At 37.0% G+C, this 20,308-nt stretch overlaps 1 protein-coding gene across 2 annotated transcripts in view; it reads right to left on the minus strand.

Moving 5' to 3' along the window:
• PTH2R (parathyroid hormone 2 receptor) overlaps positions 1-20,308 on the minus strand; it is an 86,415-nt gene that overhangs the window by 48,838 nt on the left and 17,269 nt on the right. Inside the window, exons 2-4 of one of the 2 annotated variants that reach the window (XM_049615020.1) lie at positions 13,023-13,125; positions 2,237-2,347; positions 2,007-2,128 (exon numbers count right to left, since the gene is read on the minus strand). In XM_049615020.1, the coding sequence (XP_049470977.1) occupies positions 2,007-2,128; positions 2,237-2,347; positions 13,023-13,125 (336 nt within the window). Of the gene's footprint in view, positions 1-2,006; positions 2,129-2,236; positions 2,348-13,022; positions 13,126-20,308 lie in introns of those variants that run through there. The other variant, XM_049615021.1, reaches the window with a different exon arrangement.

The following is a 20,308-nucleotide window of genomic DNA, read 5'->3' on the forward strand; positions in this document are numbered from 1 at the left end:
GAGATATCCAGTTTTCTTAGTAGGGGATATTTAGTTTTCTTAAGTTTTCTCAAATTATTGCTTAAAGGTTGTAAACAATAGAAAACACTCTTTATCTTTTTAATTGAGATAAAATTATTTATGCTAACAAAATTCATCAAAATTTTTAGTTAATTTTTAAGCTTATTTTTTATTTATTTTGAGAGAGATAGCAATCAGGGTGGAACAGAGAGACAGGGAGACAGAATCCCAAGCAGGCTCCCCACTGTCAGTGCAGAGCACAACATGAGGCTCGAACTCACAAACCATGGAGATCACTCCCTAAGCCAAAATCAAGAGTTGGATGCTTACCTGACCGAGCCACCCAAGTGCTCCTCAGTTAATTTTTAGATCATTTTCACATGAACTAGTACATAGTTGGGTGTATTACCATCTTTGGATACTTTGATTGTTGGAATATATAGTAATCACAAAGAGTGGTTGTAAGAGTAGAGTTCAGTGTAAATAAAACCATGATTTAACTGAATGGCCATTTAAAAGCTGTGGAAGATTTGCATCATCATTTAATGCACAAACAAATTCATCACAGTAAACACTGTTTACTTGTGTCAATGAAATTAAAATTATTTTGAAGCATTTAATATTAACTCATTGTTAGTTTTAGCTCCATAGTGGAATACATCATCTCCTCACATTGACTAATTTTATGCAAGAAGCTTGTCAACAATGAAATATAAAGCTGAAGTTCTTTCAGGAACTTACTAGAGTTCATTAAGGTGATAGCACTATGTGTCAGAAAAGAAGAAAGTTAAGAAAGGAAATCCTAGTAGTGCAAAATCAAAGACATCTTCAACTCACCGCTTCCCTTACTGCTCTCCCTACTCACCACCCCGACTAAAAAAAAAAAAATGAAGCATAAAGAAAAATGTCTAATGCTGGCAGTTTATGTATTATAGACTGTTCTCAGGTCCACCATAGAAATAATTTATACATCCATTTATCATATTCACTCCTAACATCATATGCATATACATCAAGAATTTTACTTACGAGGGCTGAGTGATAGGAAATTAAGCATGAATTTTAAAGCATATATATCACTTAAAATTGATTATCTAGAAGTTTCCAAAGTTTACATATGATTGCTATACTGTAAACAGCACTGATGAGAAATCTGGAGAACAGGATTCCACTTTAGATCCTGTCATCAGCGAGCTGGGTCAATCTAACACCCAAAGTCTCTGCTTCTGAGTTGACTCACGTGTAAAATTAAGGTGTCGTCTGGCAGACCTATAGGATGCCCTTGCTGCTCCGTAATTCTACAACTCTAATCTTTCATATACTAATGAAATCACCTACTGGCTAATCTTATGAAATGAAAAAAACATCTTAAAAATACAAATCTCCTTCAGGAATATAGAGTGAAATGAGATGGAACCATTCATAGGTAACAAAACAAGTCATGAATCCTGCTGCTGACTACCTATCTCAATTTTTACACATAATATAATGTAATATAGCATAATACAATATAATATAAACATAATGTGCTATAACATAATAGACACCGACACATATTTATTAATATATATGCCTGTATCTCAGCCAGATAACTCTAGCCTAAAGAAAATACAGAATGTTTTAGGTCCTACACCTTTCCTTAACTAGATATCTAAAAACATTCCAAACTTATTTTTATCTTTTATAATCTTTTTGTCCCAGAATAAAAAGGTTTTTACATATAGTAGTTGACAACCAAGAACTGCATAAAAATATTATTCTGTTTTCCCTTAGGGGTTTGCAAATACAAAAATATGATTACCTTTCCCTTTTTTTTCTAAGTTTATTTATTTTGATAGTATGGGGAGGAACAGACAGAGAGGATCCCAAGCACACTGACAGTGTGGAGCCAGACACAGGGCTCAAACTTAAAAACCGTGAGATCATGACCTGAGCCGAAATCATCAGATCCCTAACCCACCCAGGCACCCAGGCACCCAGCCACCCAGGCACCCCAATATCATTACCTTTCCTATGCTGATATCTGGCTGCAGAAAGCGAAGGCACTCTGAATAATTAGCCCATGTTTTATTTAAACTGTACATAAAATCCCACGTCCCATTGGGGTTACAGTGTCGGAAAGCAACTCCTGTAAAGACACAAAGAAAAACATTGAGATTGCTCAGTTCCCTTGGCATCCATTAGGGGGAAAAGTACATTTCTATTCCAAATTAATCATTGCAGAAAAATTCAATACCTTTATGATTGAAGTCATAAATATAAGGAGGGCATGGGACAGCCAATATTTTCCCCACTGTTCCTCTGGGCCAACAAATGAGTCCATCCCATTCTGGGAAACAATTTCCCTCTAATAAAGGAAAAAATTAAAAAGCAAATAAACAAAAATGCAATTGGAACCAGACACTAAATGCACTCAAAATACCTGCAGCAAAATGTAAAACAAATTAGTAGTTGTGAAACTAGGTGCAAATGTCCTAAGATTCATCCACACAGCCTCCTTAAAGGTCCACTAATAAGAACATTTGGTTTGCATAAATTAAAAATATTTTAGTGATTCCAGTATATATGAGTTATAGCAATTACTATATATAAGAAACATTGGAATTCATTGTGAACAGCTTCTATAGTTGTAGCTACATTTTTTTACCCTAGATTTTAAAAAATTGATGTTAAAAAATATGATATATGAAACAGATTGAGCTTCACAGATAAGCTCCAAGATTTGGATTTGCCTTTTTACCAGTGATCCTTTTTTTTTTTTTACCAATAATTCTAGACATTTGTTTAAGTCTAACACTCATCTTAAACAAAATTCTCACAAAATCTACTTTCTTCAAGAATCAAGTATAAAGATACAGAGTGGGGCGGTTGGGGAGGGGGGGGGGGGGGGGGGGATTGAATGGACAAAATGCATCCAGAACCCAATCACTTCTCACAATCTCCATTGTCACACCCATGGTCTAAACTTGTCAAGCCATGATATTTACACAGAACAACCTAAAACTTGGAAACTCCTGGGGCATCTGCATGATTCAGTCAGTCAAGCGTCCAACTCCAGATTTTGGTTCACGTCATGATCTTACAGTTGGTGAGATCAAGTCCTATGTCAGTTTGTGCTAACAGTGTGGAGCCTGCTTGGGATTCTCTCTCTCCCTCTTTCTCTGCCTCTCTTTCTCTCTCTCTCAAAATAAATAAATAAACTTTAAAAAAATGAAATGAAATTTGGAGACTCCAACTTTCTCTTTTCAGTTCTATAGTTACCCACAACACAATATAACCGCACGTTAGTGAAGTCAAACTGGGATCAATATTTGGAGTTTTGCTTTTAACTATTTGAATCATTTTATAACTAGGTTTTTGCATTTCCATTTTCTTTTCTTTCATACACATGAGGAAAATACTTGTTCTCTTTCTATTACAATTTTTTTCATAAGTAAAGCAGACAATAGTGTATATATGTGAGTGTGTGTGTGTGTGTGTGTGTGTGTATATATACACATACATATATACATCACCTAGAATTGACACTTGCTAATAGTTTACCGTATTTATTTCATCTAATTTATTTTTTGCTATGGTATTTTAATGTAAATTGCAGACAGCATAACAGCTGACTACTAAATATTTTAATATGCATCTCAAACTTTAAGAGAATTTAAAAATTGAAATTTCTTAAATTAGCTAGTGAATTCAAAATGCCATTCTAGTTTTTTACACATAAATTGAAGAAATTTTTCATTGAAACATAAATCTGGCTTCCAGATTCGTTCTTCCTCTCCTTTCAGTTATTCACAAAACAGGCCAAAATCTTCCAAAAGGCTTCCCATCTCACTCCCAGCAGAAGCCAAGTCTTATAAAGACATTAAAGACTTATAAAGACATTATAAATGTTTGAAAGCCCCTCAAGATCCCACTATTTATTTATCTCAGCTAAAGTCCTCCTGCTCTCCTCTCAGTTCAATTCCCCCATGGCCTCAACACTTATCACCCTCCATCCTACAGACTTTTACTCACATTGTTACTTCTGAATAAACTTTCCCCATTTAGAATTACATTCAAAACATTCCTTATCCTCTTTCCTGCTATATTTTTACCTGAGCTGTCATTGCTTTCCAATATTAAGTGTTATTTTAGTATTGGTTTCTGAAACCACAGGGACCCTGAAGGTGGGGAATTCTGTTTTATTCCACGCATTAGCCACCCAGCACTTGACATGGACTTGATAAAGTCAGTCAGTGCCAACACTGTGTTCTTCAGGGCTCCTCTCCATTACCTGTGTGGGAACTTCCAAGAAGAGAACATATCCTCCATTTCAAAATAAGAGTACTTTTAATGAGTGCTGTATTCATTTTTCTATTGCTACCAAAATAAATTACCACAAGCGTAATGGCTTCAAATAACCCAAACTTACTATCTCACTATTTCTTGAAGTCAGAAGTCCAGTGAGTTCAACTAGGACTGAGCTCCCCCTTTCCTTGCTGGCTATCAGCTTCTAGCAGCCACTTGCATTCCTTGGTCATGACCCCTTCCTCCATCTTCAAAGTCAGGAGGCAGGTCAAACTCTTCTCACATTTCAAGTGTCTCCTCCACTCTCCTTTTCCCTTACTTATTTGCCCAACTTCTCCTGCCACTTTGAAGAAGTCATGAGATTACATTGAGCCCATCCAGATAATCCAGGATAATCTCCCTATTTTTAAGGCCCGTAACCATAATCCCACCTGCAATGCCCCTGTGCCATGTAATATAGCACACACAGGCATAACACCAGATATTAGGGTATGGACATCTTTGGGCACCCTTATTCTGCTACTACAGGTACTATCCATTATAACTCTCTCAATTTTTCAGTTACCAGTTGCACTAACTGTAGCTGAGGAATTTTGTTCTAGCTAATGTTCATGATATCAACTTGTTTGTTCAGTTTTGAATAGTCATGCAAACACTGATCTGTACAGAAAAGAATCCAGCATAAACCTGAAATTATCTTCTTAGTGTCCTCCATATCACATGGAAACAAATGACTTGATTTGCTTTGGGGACCGCTGAAGCAAGAAGAAAAAGAAAATGTCTTCCCTCGCCCACACTGTTCCTATAAAAGAGAACGTTTTCTTGGAAACAGCCTCACTTTGCTCACACAATAAAAGCCTGGCCTTTACATGTCACAAGCAACCCAGGAACCCATCACACTGGCTCCTGCTTCTGGTGCACAGCTTCACCGGCTTCTTTCCACCATTACCTGCATTTTGTTTTCCTTTCTTGTTTAAGCAGAGTGCAATGAATCAGTCTGTTTCATCAACTTTACCCTAAGCACTCTTCTGTATTTTGATAACATTCCACATGGCTTCCCATCCATTCACTTTGTCTTTAACGAGTCATGCATCCTTATTTATCTGGACTGTCCGATTCTTTACTGGGTATCTATTGTGCAATCTACATAAATTGGACGTGGACAAACATTTCTTGTGCGTTCCTGTGTTCTGGTAACAAGTTGTCCCTATAAAATGTATGCTGCAATGTCATTTGATATTTTCTGGCAAGAGTTAGCCACATGATGGAATAAGGTCTTACTATAAGTTTAAAATCCAATGACCAGTTTATTCTATAATTATGTAGTTTTTAAACTGCTATGGAGCCAAATCTGCTGACATTTTCTTCATGCTCTAAAGGGGACACTTTTCTAGTTCCCTGCAAGATACTACCCAACACACACACATACCCCCCAAAATTCAGAAAACCAACATTCCCCAAATATAATGTTTCTGTAGATTGTGTTCATCTCTCTGGTGGCCCTTTGACAAAGATAATAATAAATATTCACAAAGGTTGAAAGGATTGGGGAAGCCATGACCTCACAAAGATAATACAGAGAAATCTTAATTAACATCTCCTCTTTGATCATCATTTCACATTTCATGTGAGTAAATACTTTCATTAGTTAGCAAGAAACTAATTAATTGCCTGATGACTCACTTTACAAATTACACCATTAATTACATTCCTCGTAATCTTTTCTGTATGCCAGGACAAACTACTTATTAGTGAAGCTCCTCAAACCGTGATATTTACACAGAACAATCTAAAATTTGGAGACTCCAACTTTGTCTCTTTTCAGTTTTACAGTTACCCATAACACAATATAATCCCACATTTGTGAAATCGAACCAGGACCATTAATATTTTGAGTTTTGTTTTTAACTACTTGAATCATTTTATAACTAGGTATTTGCATTTACTTTTCCTTTTCTTTCATAGACATGGGAAAATGTTTCCTTTTATTACAAAATTTTTTTCATAAATAAAACAGGGAATATTGCATATATGTATACATTACCTAGAACTGACCTGCTAATATTTTACCATATTTATTTCATCGAATTTATTTTTTGCTGTGGGCTTTTAAAGTAAATTGCAGGGGCGCCTGGGTGGCGCAGTCGGTTAAGGGTCCGACTTCAGCTCCGGTCACGATCTCACAGTCCGTGAGTTCGAGCCCCGCGTCGGGTTCTGGGCTGATGGCTCAGAGCCTGGAGCCTGCTTCCGATTCTGTGTCTCCCTCTCTCTCTGCCCCTCCCCCGTTCATGCTCTGTCTCTCTCTGTCTCAAAAATAAATAAACGTTAAAAAAAAAATTTAAAGTAAATTGCAGACAGCATAACACCTCACTCCTAAATATTTTGATATGCATCTCTCAACTTTAAGAGAATTTAAAAATGGAAATTTCTTAAATTAGCCAGTGAATTCAAAATGTCATTCTAGTTTTTTACACACAAATTGAAGAAATTTTGAGTCAATTTACATATAATTACACATAATTTTTCACTGAAAAGTAAATCAAAGTTTGACCAGATTTAATTCTATCCTATTTGTATGGGAAAAGGTCTCAAAGAAAGGATCTTTTCTCTTCTGATATTTATTCATCTACATGTTTCACATGATTCACACCTTCAGAAATTTTAGATGTTACATAAGTTTATATCCAGATCATTTATTCTTTTTATGTGTCACTCACGTGATATGTCACCAATTCATACTTGCTTGCCTTTGCCCATCCTATTCCCTCTGCCAGGAATGTCCTTTTACTCTCCTCCTCTACACATCTAATTCCTGCTCCTTTACTCTTAAAATGAGATGATTATTCCTCCAGGAAGCCTACTGTATTCATCCCCAATCAATTAAGATACTTTTTCACTGGTTCTGTAGTTGGGATGCTTCTGTTGTTAAACTCACACACCATACTGAAAGATGTCTACCTCCCTTACTAGGTCATCATCTCATGGGGCAAGGACATCATCATGGGGCTAGGACATCATCATGGGGCAAGGACAGAAACAATTCATTGTTTCCAGTGCTTACTACAGAAGCAATACACGGTAAGCACATAATATATTTCTCAAACTCTTAAAGGGACACTGAAGATAACAATGTTGGACTAGCTAGTCTCCATCTTCCAGCTCAAACTTTCATGAGACTTCATAGAAAATAGCTCATTTAGCCTCGATAGATAATAATCTTTATAAATCCCTTTATGGTGATGTCACTTCTTGTTAGTAGCCCCGCATGTTTGAGATATCAGAATCAGTGTTCTTCACAGGTGGCATGAATAAATCTCTTTTCTGACACTTTTAGTGTCAGAGAGCTCCTTTCTAGTACAAAGCAACTACAAAGACTGGATTAATACAAAAACTTGCTTTTTTTTTTTTCCTTCCCCTCCCCCATGGGTTTCTGTTATGTTTCTCAGGATCCACATAAGAGTGAAACCATATGGTATCTGTCTTTCTCTGTATGGCCTATTTCACTTAGCATCACACTCTCCAGTTCCATCCATGTTGCTACAAAAGGCCATATTTCATTTTTTCTCATTGCCACGTAGTATTCCATTGTGTATATAAACCACAATTTCTTTATCCATTCATCAGTTGATGGACATTTAGGCTCTTTCCATAATTTGGCTATTGTTGAGAGTGCCGCTATAAACATTGGGGTACAGGTGCCCCTATGCATCAGTACTCCTGTATCCCTTGGATAAATTCCTAGCAGTGCTATTGCTGGGTCATAGGGTAGGTCTATTTTTAATTTTCTGAGGAACCTCCACACTGCTTTCCAGAGCGGCTGCACCAATTTGCATTCCCACCAACAGTGCAAGAGGGTTCCTGTTTCTCCACATCCTCTCCAGCATCTATAGTCTCCTGATTTCTTCATTTTGGCCACTCTGACTGGCGTGAGGTGGTATCTGAGTGTGGTTTTGATTTGTATTTCCCTGATAAGGAGCGACGTTGAACATCTTTTCATGTGCCTGTTGGCCATCCGGATGTCTTCTTTAGAGAAGTGTCTATTCATGTTTTCTGCCCATTTCTTCACTGGGTTATTTGTTTTACGGGTGTGGAGTTTGATGAGCTCTTTATAGATTTTGGATACTAGCCCTTTGTCCGATGTGTCATTTGCAAATATCTTTTCCCATTCCGTTGGTTGCCTTTTAGTTTTGTTGGTTGTTTCCTTTGCTGTGCAGAAGCTTTTTATCTTCATAAGGTCCCAGTAATTCACTTTTGCTTTTAATTCCCTTGCCTTTGGGGATGTGCCGAGTAAGAGATTGCTACGGCTGAGGTCAGAGAGGTCTTTTCCTGCTTTCTCCTCTAAGGTTTTGATGGTTTCCTGTCTCACATTCAGGTCCTTTATCCATTTTGAGTTTATTTTTGTGAATGGTGTGAGAAAGTGGTCTAGTTTCAACCTTCTGCATGTTGCTGTCCAGTTCTCCCAGCACCATTTGTTAAAGAGACTGTCTTTTTTCCATTGGATGTTCTTTCCTGCTTTGTCAAAGATGAGTTGGCCATACGTTTGTGGGTCTAGTTCTGGGGTTTCTATTTTATTCCATTGGTCTATGTGTCTGTTTTTATGCCAATACCATGCTGTCTTGATGATGACAGCTTTGTAGTAGAGGCTAAAGTCTGGGATTGTGATGCCTCCTGCTTTGCTCTTCTTCTTCAAAATTACTTTGGCTATTCGGGGCCTTTTGTGGTTCCATATGAATTTTAGGATTGCTTGTTCTAGTTTCGAGAAGAATGCTGGTGCAATTTTGATTGGGATTGCATTGAATGTGTAGATAGCTTTGGGTAGTATTGACATTTTGACAATATTTATTCTTCCAATCCATGAGCAGGGAATGTCTTTCCATTTCTTTATATCTTCTTCAATTACCTGCATAAGCTTTCTATAGTTTTCAGCATACAGATCTTTTACATCTTTGGTTAGATTTATTCCTAGGTATTTTATGCTTCTTGGTGCAATTGTGAATGGGATCAGTTTCTTCATTTGTCTTTCTGTTGCTTCATTGTTAGTGTATAAGAATGCAACTGATTTCTGCACATTGATTTTGTATCCTGCAACTTTGCTGAATTCATGTATCAGTTCTAGCAGACTTTTGGTGGAGTCTATCGGATTTTCCATGTATAATATCATGTCATCTGCAAAAAGCGAAAGCTTGACTTCGTCTTTGCCAATTTTGATGCCTTTGATTTCCTTTTGTTGTCTGATTGCTGATGCTAGAACTTCCAGCACTATATTAAACAACAGCGGTGACAGTGGGCATCCCTGTCGTGTTCCTGATCTCAGGGAAAAAGCTCTCAGTTTTTCCCCGTTGAGGATGATGTTAGCTGTGGGCTTTTCATAAATGGCCTTTATGATCTTTAAGTATGTTCCTTCTATCCCGACTTTCTCAAGGGTTTTTATTAAGAAAGGGTGCTGGATTTTGTCAAAGGCCTTTTCTGCATCGATTGACAGGATCATATGGTTCTTCTCTTTTTTTTTGTTAATGTGATGTATCACGTTGATCGATTTGCGAATGTTGAACCAGCCCTGCATCCCAGGAATGAATCCCACTTGATCATGGTGAATAATTCTTTTTATATGCTGTTGAATTCGATTTGCTAGTATCTTATTAAGAATTTTTGCATCCATATTCATCAGGGATATTGGCCTGTAGTTCTCTTTTTTTACTGGGTCTCTGTCTGGTTTAGGAATCAAAGTAATACTGGCTTCATAGAATGAGTCTGGAAGTTTTCCTTCCCTTTCTATTTCTTGGAATAGCTTGAGAAGGATAGGTATTATCTCTGCTTTAAATGTCTGGTAGAACTCCCCTGGAAAACTTGCTTTCTTAAAACACAGTTTTGCTAGCTATAAATGAATGGAATAAGGTGCACCTAGGTGGCTCAGTCGGTTAAGCATCCAATTTCGGCTCAGGTCATGATCTCACGGTTTGTGGGTTCAAGCCCTGCGTCCGGGTCTGTGCTGTCAGCTCAGAGCCTGCTTTGGATTCTGTGTCTCCCTCTTTCTCTGCCCCTCCCCAACTTGCAGTCTGCCTCTCTCTGTCTCTCAAAAATAAATAAATGTCAAAAAAATTTATAAATGAATGGAATAACACTGAGGCTAGAAATTATTCCATAGGCTCAGCAGGCAATGCATTTGGGGCTTTACCCTGGAGGCCTCTACTGATTTGCTGGCTTACAGCTTGGATTATGATTGTGTTCAGGTAACAAAAGATGAGCCTGAAGCCTGATGTATTCAAAATATTGAACAGAAAACCCCTGTATAACAGGATCCCCCCCCCCAAAAAATGACCCCTTTAGTAAAGGAACAAGAAACAAAGCTTTCCTTCAGAAAGAGATTGGCTTGTTTCACTCCTGGCTCCATTTAGAATTCGAATAGAAAACTATTATAATAATAAAAAAAAAAATAGAAAACTATAGAAAAAAAATCTTTGAAAATTTCTAACCACAAGCTCACACTCATGTGTAGCCTAAATTTATTTTAAAATAGACGTAGGTAGGTCAATAGGCACCTCACAGAAGCCGACAGAAATTGTCTCTGGAAAAATGTGCTTTAAATGAGGACCTCATGAGTTCTTTATCATAAATCATTGGACACACAGGAAATAAAGCCACCATGTATGATAATACGCATTGACAAGCAAAGTCTTGGATATTAGAATTATCAAATGCAGAATATAAAATATGTTTAAGAAAAAAAGAATAAGTTGAAAAGATATTGAAGATAAAAAGACTATCAAAATTAAATATGAAGATTCTAGAATGCGAAAAATGGATAATCAAAATTAACTTAGTAGATGGATTAAACAGCCATTAGACAAAGTTGAACAAAGAGTTAGCACACTGGAAAATATATCTGAAGAAATTCCCAAAATAGCAGTAGAGAAACAAAGAAAAGGTAAATACATAAGACATGAAGACACAAAGAGTAGCATAAGAAGGTCTTATGTTTGTCTAAATAAAGTTCCAGATGGACACAATAGGAGAAGGGGGGAGAACAAAGTTTCAAAGACAAAATAGCAAAATATTCCCACCACTGAATAAAGACACAGACCCTCGGACGCTAGAAATCAAATTAATCCACAGGTAGATACAGAATAAAACTGTAGAACATCAAAGTCAAATAGAAGCTCTTAAAAGGAGCCGGAGAGGAAAAACTAACCATCATCAAAGACCAAAAACTGATTTGTCACCAATAACAGTGGAAGCTAGGGGGAAAATGAAATAGTATTCAGGTGCTAAAAGTAAATAATTCTCAACCAAGAGTCACATGTCCAGAAAAAGTGTATCTTTGAAGATTGAGACTGAAATAAACACCTTTTCAGACAAACAAAAACTGAGAGCATTTGCTGCAAGCAAGTTCTAACATAAAGAAATTTTGCAAGACACATCTCAGCTTGAACAAAAATTATAATATACAATTAATATAAAATCATATGACTTTATTAACATAAGATAATATGACAATACGGGGCGCCTGGGTGGCTCAGTCAGTTAAGCAGCCGACTTCAGCTCAGGTCATGATCTCACAGTCTGTGAGTCTGAGTCCCGCATCAGGATTTGTGCCGACAGCTCAGAGCCTGGAGCCTGCTTCAGATTCTGTGTCTCCCTCTTTCTCTGCCCCTCCCCCATTCACACTCTGTCTCTCTCTCAAAAATAAAATAAAAACATAAAAAAAAGTTTTAAAAATTATATGACAATAGCATACAATCTGGAAGCAATTAAAGTATTTCAAATTGCTTATATTATTCAAGCAGGAGAAGGTATTGATAAACTTTAAACTTTCTTAAATATTTGGAGACTAGAATGAAGTAGATCAAACCAGATATTTCACTATAGGGCATAGCTTTAAAGATATTACCTGCTGCATTCAGAATGTTGGGAATTTAGGGAAGCTCAGTAAACTGCAGCTCCCTTTATTAAAAAAAAAAAAAAAAGACTCTTTAAATATATTCAACTATTAAGGCAAGGCATTTTCCCATATAAAACATTATAGTTTTCCCACTCCTCCAAATATTCCAATAAACAGCTTTTCTCAATGGCCCCAGTGCAAACTATGAGTGACCAACAGGCTGTGAGGACCACCACGAGCCATAGTTCCTGTACAGCTCCAACAATAGAGCAATCCAAGAGCATCAAAGCCACCGCAAGCTCACCTGTAGTGTTGTAGTTCTGTTTTTTCAGTTTCCCACTTGAATTTGGAACTAATTGAGAAATTGCATAAAGAGTCAGGCAGATGGAAATTAAATAATCACCTTATTAAGGAGAAAATATTTTTTGAGAACAGGGCCTAGGTACATATAAAAGGGCCTGCTTGTTTGTTCTTCTGATCTTTATACGTACTACCTAAAACTGCAAGCAATACCCACCGGAACAGAGCCTGCCCCTCCAAGCTTACTAGCTGGTTAAGGGCAGACCAGCATGCACGCTCTCTGCAAGCAAACAGATCCCAAAGAGAGGCCTGAGAAAGAAACCGATGTGCACATGCTCAGAGGCTATTCTGAAATTCAGAAACCAGGCAAGTCACTCCATCCATTGGAAGGGAAGAGCTTGTAGTGAAGGAGATGAGAAGGACACGATTCTGCTACCACGCCCTTCCACATAGAAACATGCAACGACTGATGAGGAACTCCCTACTACCAACTCCAAAGGGGAATTTGAAGTCTTCGGGAGGACACAAGGAGACACGATGTTTTCAGCACCTTTACCTCCTCCCTGGGGCTGAGCTGTGATGTTGAGCTCACATTGTACTTTAGCTTTCAGGACAAGGACAATCTGCTCCTCCATGGTAATGGTCCCACCAGAATCCAGCTGTAGAAATGAACAAAATACAAACAGAACAATATTTCCATTACATTTTTTAAGCCATGATATAACCTTTCATTATATACTGATACAGTTGAAAATTAAAGTTTTGATAGCCAGCTATCTGAAATAGTCTTTTATCTGAGTCAAACTTTCTACGAGATATCTTTCATCAGATACATTGATACTGATTCCCACCCTGAAACATGCTTCTAACCTACAGCAAGTGAATAATAAATTCTTCTTGGATGAGTTCACCTAGATTTGGCTTTAGCACTACCAGTAATGGAGAGGAAATTCTACTATTGGAAAACCTTATTTCAATGAAATATATTTTAAATATGACCAAATATTCATAATTGTTCAGATTCTGTTGCTTGGACCACCTGAATCTGATGCATATATAAAATGTAGATCTTTATGCTGCACATCAGACTCAGTGAGTCAGAATTTATTTCTGGAGGTGGTGGACTGGTAATCCTTGTGTTTCCCAGGGACGCTTTGTGGTTCTTGCACTAACTTTAATGGGTTTGACAACCAACATACTTGAAAGTACAAGATAATGGTGAAGATCATTCTATTAGTCAAGTTTCAATCAGAGAAGCAGAACTATAAGAGATTAGGATATACAGAGAAATAAAAGTAAAAATAGAATAGAATAATTAAGTACTTGTTACAAGGATTTGACTAAACAGTTGTGGGAGGTGACTAAATAGTTTCTAGAAGGCCTTTTTTTTTTTTTTTTTTTTTTGGTCTGATGCTGGAGCTGGAAATCTGCAGGTCAGGCAGTTAAAAAGAGATGAATATAAAGAGAGGGAGAGAGTAGGAAGAACTTGGAACCATGAGCATGAGCTAAAACCATGAGGACACAGTAGAATGCATGTGAGTTCTCGGGGCCTCCAGCCTTCATGTTGTAGGTGTCCCACAGAAACTGGCATTCTTTATCATGGACCTAAACACACTTAGCCCAGGAATCAGAGAAGTTAAAGAAGAACCCAGGAAAATATGAATCTGCTGCAGGCCTGGCTGCTATCCCCCACAATGAGATGAGCCAATAGGGAGCCAACAATGCGTGTGAGATACGAAAGCACCTGCCTTGACCATCTGAGTGTAAAAAACAAAATGGCTGCTGCCTCACTTCTGCCTTCCAACACTCATGAAAGCATGTCTTGTGTGTCACCCTAACCAGAAACATAAAGGGAATGGGGATTCTGGGAAATGCGGTTTAAACAGCTAAGCTGACACATTACAAAGCCACCAAAATCTACCCCTGTCAACTTGGCACCCACACATATCTCTTTAAACCACAATTAATTTCCAGAAAACAAAGTCACACTCCATCTAACATGATACAGTTCGTTTGGTACTGAGAGTGATTCCAAAAGAACAGAATTTAAGGAGCAAAAAAATCTGTATTTGTCATCTCTAGCTGTATAACAAATTGACCCAAAACTCTGTGGCTTACAACAAGCATTAATTATCTCACAGCTTGGGATAAACTTAGCTAGGTGGTTTTGGACTCAGTCTCTTATGAGGTTTCAGCCAAGACTCCAGCTACAGATGTGGTTACCTAGACTTGATTGGGACTAGAGGATCCACTGCCAAGGTGGTCCACTCACACAGGTATTGGCAGAGGGCTTAAGTTTCTCAACGGCTGAGAGGAAACATTAGTTCCTCACCCTACGGTTCTCTATGGGTGCTTAAGTGTCTTTACAACATGACAATTGGCTCCCACCAGATGAGTGAGTCCAGAGAGAAAGCAAGGAGAAAGCCACCATGCCTTTTATGATCTACTCTCAGATGTCACTCATGGTTATTCCCATCATATTCCATTAGCTAAAAAGCAAGCCACCAAGTCTCACTCAGGAGGAGAGGAATTAATCTGTACCTTTTAAAGGGAGGTGTCAAAAAATTTATAAATGTATCTGTAGTCAACCGCAATTTTCTGCAGGTGCTCATCTAGTTTCCAGAATGAGAATACTGAGTATTGTGGTTTTTGTAGATTTATTAACAATAATAGGGTCCAGAACTTTGCATTTCTGTTTTCTCCTAGGGGCTTAGAGATTCTTTTTGTTTATTTATTTATTTATTTATTTATTTCAAGTTAATTAACATGCAGTGTAGTATTGGCTTCCAGAGTAGAACCCAGAAGTGATTCATCATTTACATATGACACCCAGGGCTCATCCCGACAAGTGTCCTCCTTAATGCCCATCACCTATTTAGCCCATCTCCCCCCGCCCTCGACCTTCCCCCTCAAGCAACCCTCAGATTGTTCTCTGTCTTTAAGAGTCTGTTATGGTTTGCCTCCCTCTCTGTTTTTACCTTATTTTTCCTTCTCTTCCCCTGTGTTCATCTGTTTTATTTCTTAAATTCCACATATGAGTGAAATCATATGCTTTTTGTCTTTGTCTGACTGACTTACTTCGCTTAGCATAATACACTCTAGTTCCATTCACATTGTTGCCAATGGCAAGATTTCATTCTTTTGGATCTCCAAGTAGTACTCCATTGTGTGTGTGCATGTGTGTGTGTGTGTGCGTGTGTGTGTGTGTGTGTGTGTATGTGTATATATATATATATATATATATATATATATATATATACCACATCTCCTTTATCCATTCATCTTAAATCAAATGAGATGAAAAACCTATCAATTTACCTAGGTTACAAACTCCCAATAACACAATCCTTTGTAAATCTCGAATATTTAATTTTTGGTTGTAAATACTTATTCTCTAGAATCATTCCTTTAAGGAAATAAGGAAAACAAACCTTTTTATGTTTTGCAATAAGACATTAGGGACTGAACATTAGGAACAGAAGGATATTTGTATTAGGCATAAAAACGCCTAGAGATTACTGATAATTATGATTTTAAATAACATATAAAATGATACACTGGCAGGTTAACTTGAAATGGGGGATACAGAAAATATCTATCATTAGAACTCATATCAGCATCAAAAATAAGTCTTATTTCTGAAAACTATGAGTTTATTATTTCCTAACATATTTACAATACAGAGTTGCTCAGTGAATATTCTGGAATATAGTTTTAGAGACTTCTGGATAATATTCATAGTTCAATTCTCACATTTATTTTAATAATACTTATGAAATGAGAGAACAAACAAAAACTGATTTTTTTGGATTGGAATACATACCATAATTTAGTTATCAAGCAAACACAATACAGATTCTGAGTTAAAAGTAGCTACTCTAAAAGTGAGCCATAAAAATCTCACGTACCCAAAAGGGAGAATGAAATGGAAGCCAATGAGTCATCTAAGTGAGCATGGTAGGAAAATTAACTTCTTCCCATTCATTCCCCAGAAACAGCCAGGCACCATCCACATTTTGTTTTGCTTTATTTTTTGGCTGGGTTGTTTGTTTTTTTCCAATTCTATAGTTATTTTCTTGTACCTCAATCCTAGAAAACACTGGGTAAGCTGTGCCCAACATTCAGAACTAAAAATTTGATGCAGAGAAATTTGATTTCAGTTATCAAACATGAACATTGCAAATCACCCCTTGTAAATTTTTATTTGAACAAATACAGTTTTTGTTTTCTTTTGTGCAGACTTAGCCTTTTTATTGGGATCATCTTTTCAGGAACATAAGCATCATATAAACTTTAGCTTCTACAGATATTTTACTCTACACATGTGGCCAATTTAACCAGGAGCAAGTTTGATTAGAATGTGCTAATTCATGAACTTTTAAATTGCTCTTTAGTCATTCCAACTGAGGATAAGGAAATGTTTAACATCTTTTATATGACTTTCTCTCCCTCCTTAGTTACAGTTACAAGTGTTCTTCACCATAGACAGTAAAATCATAGTGTACTTAAAACAGAAGAGGAGTTTTCATGTTCAATGCCTATTACTCCAAAAGCAACAATTGCATCCAAAACAAAATGGCACATTTAGTAAAAACAAGATGTTACTAATTTTTCCTGGGCAAGTGATCATTTAAAATTTGAAAGAAAACGATGTATTTTACTGAAAGTACTTAACGTTCTTGTTACAGATACTGACTGGTTAAAGTCAGAATATGCAAATCTTCATAATTTCAATATTCACATTTATTCCATTTTTAAGTAAACATGCACCCATAAATTAGATGTTTTTGAAAAGAAGCATTCTGGAACTTCTACTTCTGGCATGATGGGGTAGATATACTTTTCTCTATTTCTTTCAGTAAGTACAACTAAAAACCCTAGACATTATACATAAAATGAACATAAGATAAAATTCTGAAATGTGAAGAGCAGAAAGCAGACCAGCTAGGGACCTCAGATCCCAAAGAACAACACAGTGGTGAATTCTCTGGGTTTTCTTTTTGCCTCATGTATTTGGGACTTGGAGGTGAGAAGCTGGTAACTCAGAAACACCAAGAGACACTGACCAAAAAAAAAAAAAAAAGCCTCCAGAAAACCTTGCTCTCTATAGCAAAGAAGGAAAGGAGGAGCCTGACTAGACAGAATACTCTCACACAATAATAGCCCAATCTAAGCAAACACCACAGGAGAAAAGCTGCAGTTTTATCCTGACACCTCAAAGGCCAAGTGGAGCGCCTAGTCTTCTACCCTTGGCGGGCTGTAAGGAGGTGACCCTACACTCTCTCCAGAGATAGTTTCAGAGCAAAGTAGAGAGCCAGGACATTCACCCACACTGCTCTGTGACAAGTGCCCTCGCCTTTCCAGTGTTACTGGGGAGCCTGGACTTCCACCCCCTGCTGGCAGTAACAAGGTATCCCTCCATCTGCCCTCTGGGGTGCTGTCAGGAAAGACTGAGTAGCGAGTAGCAAGTAAGTCAGCCTGCAACGAGGCCACCCCATTGTGGTGTCAGTGGAGACCACATGGGGCCTACAACTCCCATCCCCACCCATCAGTAACAAGGAGCCCCATCTTAGGTGCCAACAGCAGCTGGCTGGGGAACCTGAACTTCTATTAACACCCTTATTTCCCCAACTATATTAATACCAGATAAAGTATACTTCAGAGAAAACAAACTTACCAGAGACCAAGAGGGACATTGTATGAAGACAAAAGTGTCATTCCACCAAGAAAACACAGCTATCATAAAAGTGGATGCATCAAAAAAAAAAAAAAAAGTGAAGCAAAAATTGATAGAATTGAAAGAGGAAATAGACAAATCCACAATTACAGTTTAAAATTTCAATACTCCTTTCTCCATTGATAGAACAACTAGACAGAAAAGCAACAAAGAGATAAAAGAACTCAACAAGACCACCAACCAAGAGATCTAATAGACATTTATAGAACACTTCACTCAACAAGGCAGAATACACATTCTTTCCAAGTGTTCACAGAATATATATCAAGGCAGACCACATCCCTGGCCATAAAACAGATCTCAACAAGTTTAGAAGAACTGAAATCATACAGAGTATGTTCTCAGACCACAATGGGATCAAACTAGAAATCAAAAACAGAAAATAACAGGAAAATCTCCAAACACTTGGAAACTAAACAACACACTTCTAAATAATCCATGGGTCAAAAAGTAAGCCTCAAGGGAAATCAAAACAATACACTGAACTAAATGAAAATGAAAACACAAAATATCCAAATGCATAAGGCATAGCTAAAGCAACGCTGAGAGAAATTTACAGCACTAAATACCTACATTGCAAAAGAAGAAAAGTCTCATATCAATAACACAATGTTCCATCTCAAGAATCTGGAAAAAGGAGAGCAAACTAACAATAAAACAAGTAGAAAAAAAGACATAATACAGATAAAAACATAAATCAATAAAATTAAAACAAACAAAAAAAAACACAGTAGAGAATGTCAATGAAACAAAGAGCTATGTCTTTGAAAAGATGATAAAATTGACAAACTTCTAGCAAGCGGACAAAGAAAAAAAGAGAGAGGACACAAAGTGAATTATAGAAATGGAGAAAAGATTAGTGGTTGCCCCAGGGCTGAGGAGAAGGAGATGTGAGGGAGGCTATAGAACGGCAACAAAGGCAATTCTTTTGGAGATGGAATATATCTGTATCTTGACTGGATCAATGTCAATATGCTGGTTGTGATATTGTACTATAGTTTTGTAAGATGTTACCACTGGGAGAAATTGAGTAGAGGGTACAGGGTTCTCTCTGTATTATTTCTTATAAATGCATATGAATCTACAATTATCTCAATAAGTTAATATTTTAAAATAGAATCCACCTAACTTGAAAAAACACAATATAATATTTTAAAATATTACCTCATTCTAGTAAATGAAGATTTGCCACAAGGTGGTTGCAAAAAACAAAGGTAAGTAAGACCTGTTAAAATATGATGATTTTATAATTTTGCAAAAATATCTCCTTTATAAAATGAAGTTTCCTTAATGTATATAATGCCTTCTTAGGAAGTTATTGTAATATTTATATACCAAATCTGACTCTAAGTCAGAAAGGATTGAAAGAATGTTTAAAGAGAATGAATTTCTTTAGACATTCTACTTTCCATACTCCAAAAGGAAGGTGAGCTTGTCTATAATAAAAAAATTTGTTTGGAATTCAGGACTTGTCATATAGTCTAGTTTCCTGGGCCAAATAATAAATCAGTTTTATTAACTTTCTACTCCATGTTTTCACACAGGCCTCAAAAGAGTTCATATAGACCTATTAATATTTTATTTTACTTTCTTAAATACTGATTTCACTCTCAGGAGTGTGCGTCCCTGAGAGCAGGCAAAGTTTTTATTTTGTGAAGTCAGATGGAGAATGAAACATGGTTTTAATTATTTATAATTTATTGTCTGTAATATTGGGTTCTAACAAAGAAAAGGAACCTGTTATAATAAATGATAGCTTTGAACCATCCACCTTTAATTAAAACTCCAACTATGAAAGTGTTTCCCCATTTGTCCTTTGTTAATTCAAAGTAAAACAAGTTATATGGATAAAATACACAGAATACACACACACACACACACACACACACACACACACACAACATAAGCATCCAGACTTCTCAAGATTTTTGTTTGTTTATTTATTTCAAGAGAGAGAGAATGAGAGTGAGCATAAGTGGGGGAGGGTCAGAGACAGAGAGGGAGAGAGAGAGAATCCCAAGCAGTCTCCACACCATCAGCACAGAGCCCAACACCGGGCTGGATCTCACACCATGAGATCATGACCTGAGCCAAGATCAAGAGTC

Source organism: Panthera uncia (assembly GCF_023721935.1).
Source record: "Panthera uncia isolate 11264 chromosome C1 unlocalized genomic scaffold, Puncia_PCG_1.0 HiC_scaffold_3, whole genome shotgun sequence".
NCBI lineage: Eukaryota > Metazoa > Chordata > Mammalia > Carnivora > Felidae > Panthera > Panthera uncia.